The sequence below is a fragment of the Curcuma longa genome, chromosome 21 (genome assembly GCF_044706935.1).
Source record: "Curcuma longa cultivar G26 ecotype Majalengka, Jawa Barat chromosome 21, ITB_CL_G26_1.1, whole genome shotgun sequence".
In the NCBI taxonomy this organism is placed as follows: domain Eukaryota; kingdom Viridiplantae; phylum Streptophyta; class Magnoliopsida; order Zingiberales; family Zingiberaceae; genus Curcuma; species Curcuma longa.
Window position 1 is genome coordinate 9,391,343 of NC_133881.1, and position 14,057 is coordinate 9,405,399.

Sequence of the window (14,057 nt, forward strand, 5' to 3'; positions counted from 1 at the left end):
CTTGACTATACGAGTTTCAGTTCCAATGATATTATTGCAGGTCCAACTTCTAATTGTGAATCAAGACATGTTAATAGACATATAGAGAAATTAATATGAGTACCCATAGTTTTGAAATAATTATTTAATTTGGGAATTGAAAACTATGGGACTAATCTTACAAGGACAAATCAATACTCTCATCCAATATTCCAATATACAACACGCCTTTTGGTATTAGTAGCATTCTCATTAGATATACAACACTCTTTTTGATATTAGTAAGGTGGTTGAGATTCTTGTAATAATTTATACCTTATTGCTCTCAAATATTAATGAAGTGATTTTTTAAATTAGTATGCACTTAATATTTGAAAGTAAATAGGTATCAAAACTATAACAACGGAATACGATATGGTACCCAAACCATATCATTCCAGTCATTATCGAAACTCCAATTTGACTTAAGATTTTAAACCAAGTGTCTTGGATACAAGTACACTTAATTTCCGCCAAATAGAGCTTAACTTCAACAATAGGTAAGTGAGGATTGAATATAAATCATAGGAAATGGTTTGACAAATAAAAAAGGTGAATCCACAAAATGTGATACTAAGCATCACAAGTTCTCCTATTGTAAGAAACGAACAATATAAATCCTAAATTAGTTCAAAAATCAAGATGCCATATGTTTCTTTTTTTATTTTTCCATTTTCCACTGTGAGAAGAAAAAAGAATGAATAAAGAGAATTTGCTTTTGCAATTTAACATCTATTCATTAACTACCATAATTTGATTTCCAACACTGCTAATTTGTAATGAAAAGCCCCCAAATCCCATAGAAGACATGATGGCATATTTTACAGAAGCCAGAATTTGTATTAATAAATCAAAACATGTGAATGAGTTATGAAAGGATCAATGAAGTTTAATTGCTGTGTACCTTAATCTTTTAAGCTCTTCAACTTCTGTCTCAGAACAATCATGAGTGCAACCAGAGAAAGCCAGCATGTCCATTTCATATCTCAAATGTAAGGCAACAAAGGATCCCTTTCCTCGAAGAATATGAAGCAACTTGTTTCCTAATGTCACGATCTGAGGAGTAAATTTCAACGAATGATAGTTTACACGGCATCTAAGCTTCTGGAGCTCAAAAGCGAGATTGTTTGCCAATCGTGCATCCGTTTTATTAAACTGTATCACATTAAACTTGTTGAATAGTGGCAAAATCTGCAGTATAAGAAAGAGAGAGAGAGATAACATGAGAATCACACATTCACACAAATCAGGGAGCAATTTGCAAGAACGCAGACAGCACTCCAGAAACAGAATAGCACTATTTTCTTACCATTTGGCAAAAATGAGCAAGTCATTCCATAGTTAGCAATTCAAGTAAAAGAATAAAATGTCAAATATAATAAGCTAAAGATGATAAGTTCACACCTGTTGTAAGTAGTATCTCTCATCTGACCAACTCACAGGACGCATCATAAGAAAATTGCTTGAAGTATTTCTACTAATGCTCTTCGGTAGCTTTTTAATTATGTGCACTTCATCTTTCAATGATGTGATGAAATGCCTCACATCAAAGATATCATCAAAATTACTGCAGTTAGAAGACAGATATAAATAAGGAACAGAGTGATAAGAAACAACAGGATAAAATGAGTTAATACAAAGCACAGAACTACTGTAAATAAGTGTCAATGTCAGATGATACGAATATTTGATATACTGCTCAGAAATGGACTGTACCAGTTTTATAATTTATTGACAATATACTACATGCTCAGCAATGGGTTCTTATAGTGTCGGATTAGAATGCACTTTGGATGTGATATACAGATGAACGGTACCTTGGGTCAGCCCAGAATGAATTCTTGTCCAGTTCCGGGACCACTAATGTTAGGTTTAGTAATCGAGCCACCATCACCATGTCACATATCTAGAAGCCAAATAACATAATCTCAATAGTTGCATTTGGTGGGATGTATCAGAAAGAATCTACCAACCGCTGCACGCATTTGGTTCAAGCCACCATTGCATGATAGTTTCAGATAGCCGTTGCTTGTATAATTCCCTGAAAATGGTTGGATTTGGAAGAGGCATTAGACACCAGAAGATAGTTAAATTAGAATTCCAATTTATTAATCTCTGTTCCAAAATAATGAGTTGCTACAAAATTAGCATTATGCTTGTTGTGTTTCAACTCCAAATATAGTTTGTAAATATTAAAGATGGATCATTTGTGTTTGAAATTTGAATGGCTTGGAAAATCATGTTTAACCATCAAAAGAACTTATGTTTAAAAAATCGAAGTCAGTCTGATGCAGTTCATATTTAAGTGGATAAAAAAACATCATCCTCTGTCGGCCAAGAACTATGATTAAATCATGAACACCAAAGCACAAATGAGTCGTCCTTGCAGAAAAATTTCTTCAAGCCAATGAATACAGAAGAAAAGAAAATCAACAGCATGTAAAATTGCTGTTTGCCTTGGTATCAACACCTCCAAAATGCAAGCTGTTGAATATTTGCCTTGCCTAGCATGCGAAGCAGAAGATCAACAGCCAAAGAATGAATACGCCAAAGAATCTACAAATTCTATTTTATATACAGTAAATCCCGTTTACTTGTTCTAGGTATTTACTCATGAATCGTCTACTGTGCGCTTAGAAGTGCCTCGATCTGCAATAAATCGTTTCTTTACTAGCGAATCAAGATAGGTCAAACTGTTACCCTCATTCCATTGTCTTTTCTCATAAGACACCTCTAACACGCAACAGTCCAAAAAAAAAAGGATTTCTATGCTGTGCCATAACAACGTTGTGAAAAATAGATAGTTTGCATACTCGACCGTAGCACTGGAGACGAAGCCAGTAGCGCCGGAGGAGCGGAACTCGGTTCAACCGCAGGGACGCCGTCCCTAATGACAAGGAAAAACCGCGCGGGATTCCAACCCCGCCAGAGACGGCCGTAGGTAAGGAGCTGGATCAGGCACGTCCACAGGAGCACAAAACCGCACGCCGACACGAACCACGCCTGCCGCCGCGCCCTCGCCGGCACCGCCGTTCTCACCTGAGGCAGCCCGCAGGCCTCAACTGCGACGACGCCCCCAGTCATCGCACCGTCACTTCATCGGAAACGGGAGGCACGAACCCTAAATCGCAGTACCCACCTCCAAGTATCGATCTCTTCTGCACTCCCGCACCAAATCAGGTTCCAAGATCGAGGGAGAAGGGAAGAGAAGAAATTCCCACGGACTCAATTTTTTATTTGGTAAAACGAAGAACATGGTAAAATTGAATATATAGTTTTAAATAAATTATAAAACACATAATCCAAAATTAAAATATTACATGCATATACCTAATGAATTCTTAGAATAATAGTTTAATATTTTTTATTAACAATATTTATTTTGATTTAAATATTCCATGTGAAGCATCTTGTTTAGTTTTTTTTTTAATTTATAAGGTGTGGTATATAGAAATGAAATACAAAGTGAGTAGAGGAATTGGATGCATTGTCTTGGCTTAATCGAGATTCGATTTTTGTCCATCTCAATAATTCTGTTTTGTCGTAATTAGCACAACTATGTTTCAGGAACAAATTTTATTACTCATAAATAATATTATAAGAATCGACGAACTAACCGATCGATTAAATTAAAATTTAAGTTTTAGAACATAAATCGATTCTAGTGAATCACAACAAAACATTACTTGTATTTTTGAGTTGTGGTTATTCATCCATTTTAAGTTTATGAGTTTTGTTTTCTCAATGAAGATTATAGTATTTTTTTTTATTTTGATTTTTAAACACTAGAATTCCGTTAAAACTGAAATTTTAATTTTATTTTATCTTTTGGCTTTACACTTTCATTTTGAGAATTGGAGGAGGTCCATTAAAGTAAAATAGATTTTTCACTTTAATCCTTTTTTAATTTAATGCTAAAATCTAAAAGTATGATATTTATATAAAAAAATCCTATTGAAATTCATCTATTTATATATGTGCACAAACTCTTCTGCAAAAAGGTGGATCCGCCACCTTAGCGGCCCCACACGGTCGGTCCCACGCCCATTTGTGAGGAGGTAAATCAAGAAAGTGCAGTTGGTTACAACGCAGGAGGGTATTGTCTGGCTTCGTCAGGATTCGAACCCTTGTCCTCTTCTGCAAGTCTGCTGCGTCGTAACCAACTCACTTATGCCCCGAGGGCTATATGTGCACAAACTCAATCCACTAGAATTTGTGTCATTTTTTTAAATTTTCTCTTCAATTTTTAATGGTTTAAGATCACTTGTAAGTATTGAATTAGGTTAATAATGATCATTTGATAATATGTATACATATACAAAACCTCATTATACTTAATTACTCATTCTTCTGCAAAAGGTGGATCTGCCACCTTAGCGGCCCCACACAGTCAGTCCCACGACCATATATGAGGAGGTAAATCGAGAAAGTGCAGTTGGTTATGATGCAGGAGGGTATTGTCTGGCTTCGTCAGGATTCGAACTCTTGCCCTCTTCTGCAAATCTGCTGCGTCGTAACCAACTCACCTATGCCTCGGGGGCAAAACTATAGTGGATAAACTTTTTATAATGAAAAACTGTAGTGGATAAATTTTTTATAGTGACCGACCCCACCGTCGAAACACCCATATCAAAAAATCCCCTAAGGGATTTTTTGGAAGCATACACTAGGTTGATAAGAGCATACTGTCGAAACAGCACTTTAGTCGAGTTAACACATGAATCGCACAGCACCTTAGTCAACAAATATATGTTGCTAAAAGGATTCGAACTTGAAACCTTAAGCAACAAGTGTCTCCATGCTTACCACTTAGGATAAGATACTTCAACATGATGCGGAGATAAATAGATGATCCACGTGACAGATCCTTGATTGGATCAATATAGAAGTCAGGTAAAATAAGGTCAGATTCGATCAATGTAGGAGTCTTGTGGTAAGTTTTGAACTTTCAACTTCTTAAATTATCGACCACTGATTTAGTGAACATTCTTACTTTCCACCCTCTTGACTTCCCGAACTCCCAGCATATAAAGGGACATAATATGCAAAAGAACATGGCAAGCAAAGGGACACGATGGTCATTACAACATCCTTTAGTCTTCTCTTTATCATTTTTTAATAAGTATATTTGTTAGACTTCTCTTCCTATATAAGATAAATGAAAGGAGACTCTAGGAGAGACTATGCTATATATGATTATTTATTTCATATCATTTTTCTATTCATTTCTTCTTCCACTTCTCTATTTTTACTTGCATCAGAGGCAATGACGTAGTCAAGATATTCAATTATCCTAAATTAAATTATGAAAATAATAATATATATATATATATATAATGAATATTTAACAAATATATAATATTTATATATTAATATCCTTTTACGTAGTTTAAATTTTATATAAATGTTTTAATATCTTTTTTCAATTAGACTGAATTGTTTTAATTTTTTAAATTTAAATTTATTATATTAATTTAAAAATTATTAGTGCAGAGCTCCACACTATTGATCAAAGTAAACTTAATTTTTATAAATGATTGTGAGGCCGATCATATAGTATCGCTATGTGGTAGATTTCATTTTTTTTTAAGAAGAAATAAACTTAATTTTCAATATTATTATTCCCTTAATTTGGATGGTGATTTGTTTTCTGCTTTAAGATTCCAACTTTGATTCCGTGGGAGGTTTTAGGAGAGCAGATCCATCCAAGTGCAGTGGCTTGGAACAGAGACGGCGGAAAGGCGGCTCTTAGTCTTTGGCTCCTCGCGCTCCTCTTCTCGCTCCACGCCTTCTGCTTCCCGCTCTTACTCGTCCTCCGCCGCTGTCGTCGACTCCGACGTCATGGATTCAGCAGCTCCTGCCGTCACCATCGAATCTATTAACCCAAAGGTCTGATCTTCCGTCATGTTGTTTGTTATAAATGCCTCCTTGGACCCAAATCTCGAATGTTCATCTTATTCGATTCGTTGCCACGCTTTCAAGCTTGGTAAAGATGCCTTCTTGTTAAATGGTGCTATTTATGAATGTAAAATGGGCCAAAATGTTTTTCCTTCCTTTCCAACGTTAAATCACTACGTTGTTAGTTTTTTGTCGGGTAGATCGAGCCCAATCCTTCCCATGTGCCTCCATCCTTGGCCTTCAGGTTGTTAGAAACCTGAATTAGTGGTAAAGGATAAGAGGTAACATGAATGCTTTTTATTTGTCTTTTTTATGTCTTGTATTTCCTTCTTTTTCTACTCCAGGTTTTGGGGTGTGATTATGCCATCCGTGGTGAAATTGCTAGCCATGCCCAGGTACTTCTATTTTGGTTAATCTTTAATCTGTATTTTGTTCCCACTTTTGTAGAATGAGTAATATCATACCTAAACTAGAGTTCTATATGCTTTATCTTTTTTGTTTACAAGCTATTTGGATTTTACGAGCCAACTAATCCTTGAATGAACAGTACAGTCTCACATTCCTCACACTAAGTAAATCTAGGAAGCAAGATGACTCTTAACGAACACCTCAATATCACTAGTTATTCAAATACTGTATGCATGCGCTGTGTATGTTTTGTGCCCTGGTTGCTTAGGAAAAATGCTCTTTTTTGTTTACAAGATATTTGGATTTTACGAGCCAACTAATCCTGAATGTACGGTCCAGTCCCACATTCCTCACACAAGTAAATCCAGGAAGCAAGGTGACTATTAACGTGGCACTTCAGCATCACTAGTTGTTCAAATGCTTTATCCCATCTTAGATTTGGGTCAACTAATTAACTTGGTTTCTTGATGGTGAGGCAGCTTTACCCTGTTCACACCCACCTATTTTGGTTAGGCAACATGTGGCCTGAAGGCTGTCCATAGTAAGAGTCATGTTCGAACCACAAACAGTTATCTCAGCTCACCATGATGTAATACACAAAAACACTAGCACACAACAAACTGACACAAATCTTATAGATGAGAGGTCGACAAATCACGTAGCTAATGGACATACAACAACCAACAACAACAACCAAGCCTTATCCTACTAAGTGGGGTCGGCTATATGGATCCTTTTACGCCATTGAGCTCTATCTCCTATTATATCATCATTTATATTTAAATAAATTTTATCTTGTTTTATTGTTGCTAACCAAGTCTTTTTTGGTCTACCTCGCCCTCGTTTGATATGCGTATTTGTCATAGTTTCACACCGCCTAACTGGAGCACTTATCGGTCGTCTAAGTACATGTCCGTACCACCTTAAACGTGTCTCACGGAGTTTTTCCTCAATAGATGCAACTCCAACTTTCTCTCTAATGCTCTCATTTCTTATTCTGTCCATCTTCGTATGTCCACACATCCATCTTAACATCCTCATCTCCGCAACTCTCATCTTTTGCTCATGTGCTCGAGTCATAGCCCAACACTCAGCGCCATATAACATGGCAGGTCTAACTGCCGTTTTATAGAACTTTCCTTTAAGTTTTAGAGGCACTTTACGATCACATAAAACACCTGATGCTCTCCTCCACTTCAACCATCCTGTTTGTATTCTATGTAAGACATCTCTCTCAATCCCTCCATCGGCTTGCAAAAATGATCCTAAATATTTAAAACTCTCAGTTCCCGACAACTCATCATCTCCTATTTTAATACTTGTCTCATTACGTTCAATATTGCTAAACTTAAATTCCATATATTCTGTCTTTACTCTACTAAGCCTAAAACCTTTCTCTTCTAGTGTTTCTCGCCAAGATTCTAATTTAGCATTTACTCCCTCACGTGTCTCATCTACCAATACAATATCATCTGCAAACAACATGCACCATGGTACGGTATCTTGAATGTGTCCAGTAAGTTCATCCATGATTAGTGTAAAAAGATAAGGACTTAGAGCTGACCCTTGATGTAACCCTATCTTTATTGGAAATGCTTCAGTTAATCCGCCTGAAGTCTTCACTCTAGTCGTTACTTCCTCATACATATCCTTAATTAGGTCAATATATACTACGCTAACACCCCTCTTTTCTAGAATTCTCCATATAATTTCCCTTGGGACTCTATCATAAGCTTTTTCTAAATCAACAAATATCATATGTAGATCTTGCTTTTGCCCCCGATACTTTTCAATTAGTTGTCTGAGAAGATGTATAGCTTCTATTGTCGACCTACCAGGCATAAACCCAAATTGATTTTCGGTGACCATAGTCTCTTTCCTTAATCGTTTTTCTATTACTCTTTCCCAAAGTTTCATGGTATGACTCATTAATTTAATGCCCCTATAATTTGCACAATTTTGTACGTCCCCCTTATTCTTATATAAGGGAATTAGAGTACTTACTCTCCATTGATCTGACATTTTCTTTGTTTTCAATATCATGTTAAATAATTTTGTAAGCCATTCAATACCTTGTTTCCCTAGGCACTTCCATACCTCTATCGGGATATCATCTGGTCCAACGGCTTTTCCATTTTTCATTCCGTTTAAAGCTTGTTCTACTTCTGAAATTTGAATTCTACGGTAAAAATTTAAATTTCTATACTCATTTGACGACCTGCTTAAATTACCTAAGTTAAGTTGGTCACCTACACCTTCATTAAAAAGTTGATCAAAATACCTCTTCCACCGCTCTTTTATTTCTCCATCATTTACTAATACCCTATTGCATTCATCTTTAATACATCTTATTTGGCTAATATCTTTTGTCTTCCTCTCTCTCACTTTAGCTATTTTATAAATGTCTTTTTCTCCTTCTTTTGTATCCAATTTTCGATATAACTGCTCAAAAGTTGTATTTTTAGCTTCATTCACTGCTTTTTTAGCCTCTTTCTTAGCTAGTGTATATTTTTTTAAATTTTCTTCATTCTTGCAAATATATAATTTCTTATAGGCTATTCGTTTTTCCTTCACTTTTTTCTGTACTTTCTCATTCCACCACCAAGATTCTTTACTTGGTGGTACATGCCCCTTTGACTCGCCGAGTATACTCTTGGCTATTATTTTCAACTTTGATACCATTTTATCCCATGTCGTAGTAGGGTCACCGTATACTTCACCTAATACTTGTCCTTCTACCTTCTCCTTAAATATGTTTTGTTTCTCATCCTTCAACTTCCACCACTTAATTCTAGGAGTAGTGGATATTTTCTTTTTATGGATATTATGCTTAAGACGTATATCCAATACTACTAACCTATGTTGGGTAGTTAAACTTTCTCTAGGAATGACCTTACAATCTTTACAAATCTTTCTATCCCTCTTCCTAACCATAAGAAAGTCAATTTGCGATTTATTATTCCCGCTTTTAAATGTGATAAAGTGTTCTTCTCTTTTCTTAAAAAACGTATTAGCTAGTATAAGATCATATGCTATCGCAAAATCCAGTATAGTTTTACCTTCCTCATTTCTTGTTCCAAACCCATAATCCCCATGCACCCTCTCATATTCCTCATTTTTCACTCCAACATGTCCATTTAGATCACCTCCTATTAAAATCATTTCATTTGATGGAATATTTTGTAATACTTCATCTAGGTCATCCCAAAACCTTGCTTTGGTATTTTCATCTAATCCTGCTTGAGGTGCATATACACTAATTACATTTATAGTGTCTTTCTCCACTACTATTTTGAGAGCTATAATTCTATCCCCCTTTCTATTTACTCCTACAACTTCATCCTTTAACGAACTATCTACAATAACACCAACTCCATTTCTTGTTTTACTCTTCCCTGTGTACCATAACTTATAACCCGAGTTCTCTATCAACTTTGCCTTTTCGCCTACCCATTTTGTCTCTTGTACACACAAAATCCTAATTCTTCTCCTAATCATCGTATCTACTACCTCCATTGTTTTACCAGTAAGGGTTCCTATATTCCATGTTCCAAATCTTAGACTATTAATTTTCCTATAATTTTTATTCTTACCCAACCTATGGTGTGAGAACTTTTGCTCATTTAACACTACACCCAAGTTCTCATGGAGATGTAGCGGTCCTTGCCGAGACGTTACAGTCGGACCCTGCAACGCGTTCCTTCCGGGGAACATCCTAGCATTAACACAATAGTTTAATGGATCCATTCATGAGTGTTTGCCTTAGTTTAACGCTGGCTGGCAACCTAACGCAACCCTCCTCCTTTATCCGGGCTTGGGACCGGCAATGATAAGGTAAACTTATCACAGGCGGAGTTAGCTAATGGACATCAACAACATTAAAAATCATCACTTCGGTAATACTCCGTGAAAGTAGGAAAGCACAACAAACTAACAACACTAACATAGGGCATCAGATGAACAGCCAACTGATGTCCAAAATGATGGACATCAGTGATAAAATTCTGCACTTCCACTTGTTTCCTACCAGTGTACAAATACTCTTCTATCCAAACAAACAAAAGTGATGAAAAAAGGCCCCAAGGGGAGAGCCTACCTTCCTCCTCCAACTTCCTTTGGATTTCAACAGTAAGTCTGTCTCCAACCCATTCGAGCAGGTCACTTTTGATGGTTGTTCAAATGGACGAGTAGATAGCATATTGACATTTTGATAACCTTTGATCTGCCTGATGAACTTTTCTACTAGTCGGTGATCCCTAAATTTTGGTGAACTTGTAAGCTCAGGCAATATTTACTGATTGAAGATTCTTGATAAAATGTACAACATTGCTGATTATATCTGTGAACCAGAATATTTGTCTGTCTGTTTCTTGATATTACCCATTTGGGGACAGAGTTTGTAAATCAAGTACTTTTTGGAGGAAAAACAAAGGTATAGACCTAGGATTATCACCTTATAGGTCTGTAAATGCCAGTATTGACATATTTGTAGCAAAAATGCATGCCTTTTGTATTTGAAAAAATTATGAATTACCATAGTCCACATTCCTCTTGTGGTTAATCATGTTTTGGTGGTTTGAATATGTTTATGCTATGACATTTTTACTATTGCATTCAGTGATAAATTGAACTTTTGTTTAATAGTGTGGAAGATAATTGGCCTTCTGTTGATTTTCAGTAATCATATCACCTAAAATACCATTTTTTTTCAAACTGAATACAGCGATTACAGCATGAGTTACAAAACAAGCCGGGGTCTCATCCATTCAATGAGGTTTGTTTAACACAGCAAGTTTTAATCTAATATGATGGCTGTTGTTCATAGAGCATTTCACATTTTGATTTTTTTTAGCTCAGATAAGTTTTTTCTCCCAAAAATTCATTGAAATTCTGGGTTCTTATTGGCAGATACTTTACTTTAATGTTGGGAGTCCCCAGTCTCTTGGTCAAAAGGCTATCACTTTTTTCCGCGAGGTGGGTATACAACTGTTTCTACTAGTGAATGCAATTTTGTTTCCCACTTATACTTAATGTCCTATTTAGGTTCTTGTCCTGTGTGATCATCCACCTCTTTTGGACAAAAGTGAAACTCATGCTTTGTTCAGGTACATTTGAGCAGTGCCTCTGCACACACTTCTGTTGAATTAAATAATTTTAACAATACTGTGATGCATAGATGTTTGTCTTTGCCATTGCTCTGTGTTCTTTGCTCTTTGGCATGGCCAATAGCCATAATATAAAACTAACTGGACAGAGAATCGATCACTGCTGGAACAATTTAAAATTTTGAGTTTTAAATTTTTTTCAATCTTATTGGATTTTAATAGTTATTTGAAATGTTTAAAGATGTTTGGATTCACAATGTGGTGCCTTTTCATCTCACCTTACTGATGCAGCTATATTTAATATGCAGTGGAGATGCAATAGCAAGAGCTCGGCAGATTCTGGATGTGATTCCCGGAAGGACTACAGGAGGTTACAGTGATACTCTGGCAAGAACATGCTTTTATTGCTTGTGAAAATATTTCTCATCTCTATTTAATCCTAATAAAACTTAATTTCTGTGATTTTACAGGGTGTCAAAGGCTTACGAGATGCAGTTGCTGCTGGAATTGGTTCTCGTGATGGTTTTCCTGCCAATCCAGATGATGTTTTCCTAACAGATGGAGCAACTCCTGCGGTATTTAGTTACTTTAGCTTTATTTATGAGACATATCAGACAAATTACTGATCATGCTGATGAGTGATTGTTGTCTTTGACTTCAGGTGCACATTATCATGCAGTTGCTAATAAGATCTGAGAAAGATGGCATACTTTGCCCCATTCCTCAATATCCATTGTACTCTGCCTCCATTTTTCTTCATGGCGGCTCTCTTGTATATTCATTTATTCATATGCTTGTTTAAGGAAGAACATATTTAATATTAACGCAGTCTCTATATTGGCATCAAGGAGCTAAATGATACAACTGTGATGGCTAGGTTCCATATTACCTGGATGAATCAACTGGATGGGGATTGGAGATTGCAGAGCTTAAGAAACAGCTAGATGATGCTCGATCCAAGGGCATCACAGTGAGGGCATTAGTTGTGATCAATCCAGGCAACCCCACCGGACAGGTTTGTCTTACTGTCATTTGTGAAAGACAATTTCTAGGGTGTCTATCTTAATCTATCAGATCTTTTTCTTTTCACCAGGTTCTTGCAAAAGAAAACCAGAAGCAAATAGTTGAGTTTTGTAAGAATGAGGGATTGGTTCTTCTGGCAGATGAGGTGAATGCCTATGTGATAAGTTCTTTCCTCCTACACTGAAACTAAGACAAGATATATCCTCAGTTCCTATCCATATTGCATTAAATTGTTGTAGGTATACCAGGACAATGTATATGTCGATGATAAGAAATTCAACTCTTTCAAGAAGATTGCAAGGTCGATGGGGTATGAGGATGAGGATCTATGTTTAGTATCAATTCACTCGGTTTCTAAAGGTTTGCTGATTTCCTTACCTGGTGAAAATTTCAACCCCTAGATGCTAATTCTTTTACCTCTTCATCAGGGTACTATGGAGAATGCGGAAAGAGAGGAGGCTACATGGAGGTAACTGGCTTCGGCAAGGAGGTGAAAGAACAAATCTGCAAAGTGGCAATTGTAAACCTTTGCTTCTCTAACATCTCTGGCCAAATTCTCGTAAGTCTCGTCATGAATCCGCCAAAGGTGAATATCAATTTCTAATTATCAGCCAGCCATCTGGTTACCATTCTAACGATAACTCGGATGGATGAACCTTCAGGTTGGGGATGAATCATATGAATCATTCAATGCAGAGAAACAAGGGATTCTTTCATCTTTAGCAAGACGAGCAAAGGTATCATAATCATCACTTGTCTTTGCTCTTGAGATTTCTTGTCTGTCTTTGTTGGTTTAATACACAGGCTCTGGAAGATGCATTTAACGGGTTAGAAGGTGTAACATGCAACAAGGCTGAGGGTGCAATGTACCTCTTCCCTCGTCTACATTTACCTCAGAAGGCAATTGAAGCCGCCAAGGCAGTCGATGCAGCCCCCGACATGTTCTACGCTCGATGCCTTCTCGACGCCACTGGCATTGTAGTTGTTCCTGGATCAGGCTTCGGGCAGGTGCAAGCAAATGCTTAGTGTGTGTAAAATTTTTCTTAGGGCCCTAGTTACTCAATACTAAGTTTGTTGTTGATTTTATTAAGGAACCTGGAACGTGGCACATCAGATGCACCATCCTGCCCCAAGAGGAGAAGATCCCAGGCATCATCTGCAGGCTCCAGGCATTCCATGAAGCTTTTATGCAACAATTCCGTGACTAGATAAAGATTCATTGGTTGCGTTACAGTTTGCAGATTTCATCATCATTGAAATTAAATAAAGCAGATGTAGTCCAGTCCATTCATGTTTTCATTGTTTTGGATGGAACATAATGATTGAGATGAAAAGAATAATATGGGTGGTCACTTGCAATTTGATATGTTCCTATCATGTTAATAATACATAACTGCACCTGGGCTATGAAAATGCTGAACAAGTAGTGAGCAACTTAAAATGATTGTAGCTCAGTTGATTTATATTCATGCATATGACTGACAAATATCTTGTTCCTTTAATTGCAGGAACCAAAAATTGGCTTATGATTCAGAGCATAATAAGTTGGTGAGTTGCATCTCAATTATCAATTATCATACAGTAATACTCTAGTTTCTCTTGTGG

The 14,057-nt window shown here is 36.6% G+C and overlaps 2 protein-coding genes across 5 annotated transcripts; one reads left to right on the forward strand and one right to left on the reverse strand.

Moving 5' to 3' along the window:
* Window positions 1–897: 897 nt before the first annotated feature.
* Window positions 898–3,229, reverse strand: LOC141815152 (rhamnogalacturonan I rhamnosyltransferase 1-like). The gene is made up of 5 exons (XM_074703088.1): window positions 2,832–3,229; window positions 1,992–2,059; window positions 1,836–1,924; window positions 1,423–1,585; window positions 898–1,209 (listed from the first exon to the last, which is right to left on the reverse strand). Exons 1-5 carry the CDS (start codon window positions 3,100–3,102, stop codon window positions 898–900), a joined length of 903 nt encoding a protein of 300 aa, XP_074559189.1. The 5' UTR covers window positions 3,103–3,229.
* A 2,509-nt stretch (window positions 3,230–5,738) lies between these two features.
* On the forward strand, window positions 5,739–13,851 carry LOC141814538 (alanine aminotransferase 2-like). 4 transcript variants are annotated; one of them, XM_074702493.1, is made up of 15 exons: window positions 5,739–5,907; window positions 6,261–6,311; window positions 11,048–11,098; window positions 11,233–11,298; window positions 11,368–11,429; window positions 11,738–11,816; window positions 11,900–12,004; window positions 12,091–12,201; window positions 12,307–12,444; window positions 12,523–12,597; window positions 12,692–12,812; window positions 12,881–13,038; window positions 13,115–13,189; window positions 13,257–13,460; window positions 13,544–13,851. In XM_074702493.1, the coding sequence occupies exons 1-15, from the start codon at window positions 5,860–5,862 to the stop codon at window positions 13,658–13,660; spliced, it is 1,461 nt and encodes a 486-aa protein (XP_074558594.1). In that variant the 5' UTR covers window positions 5,739–5,859; the 3' UTR covers window positions 13,661–13,851. The 4 variants fall into 4 exon arrangements, with proteins under 4 accessions (XP_074558594.1, XP_074558593.1, XP_074558592.1 ...); XM_074702492.1 differs by having other exon boundaries at window positions 5,757–5,907; window positions 13,305–13,460; XM_074702491.1 differs by having other exon boundaries at window positions 5,757–5,907; window positions 12,881–13,011.
* Window positions 13,852–14,057: the final 206 nt, after the last annotated feature.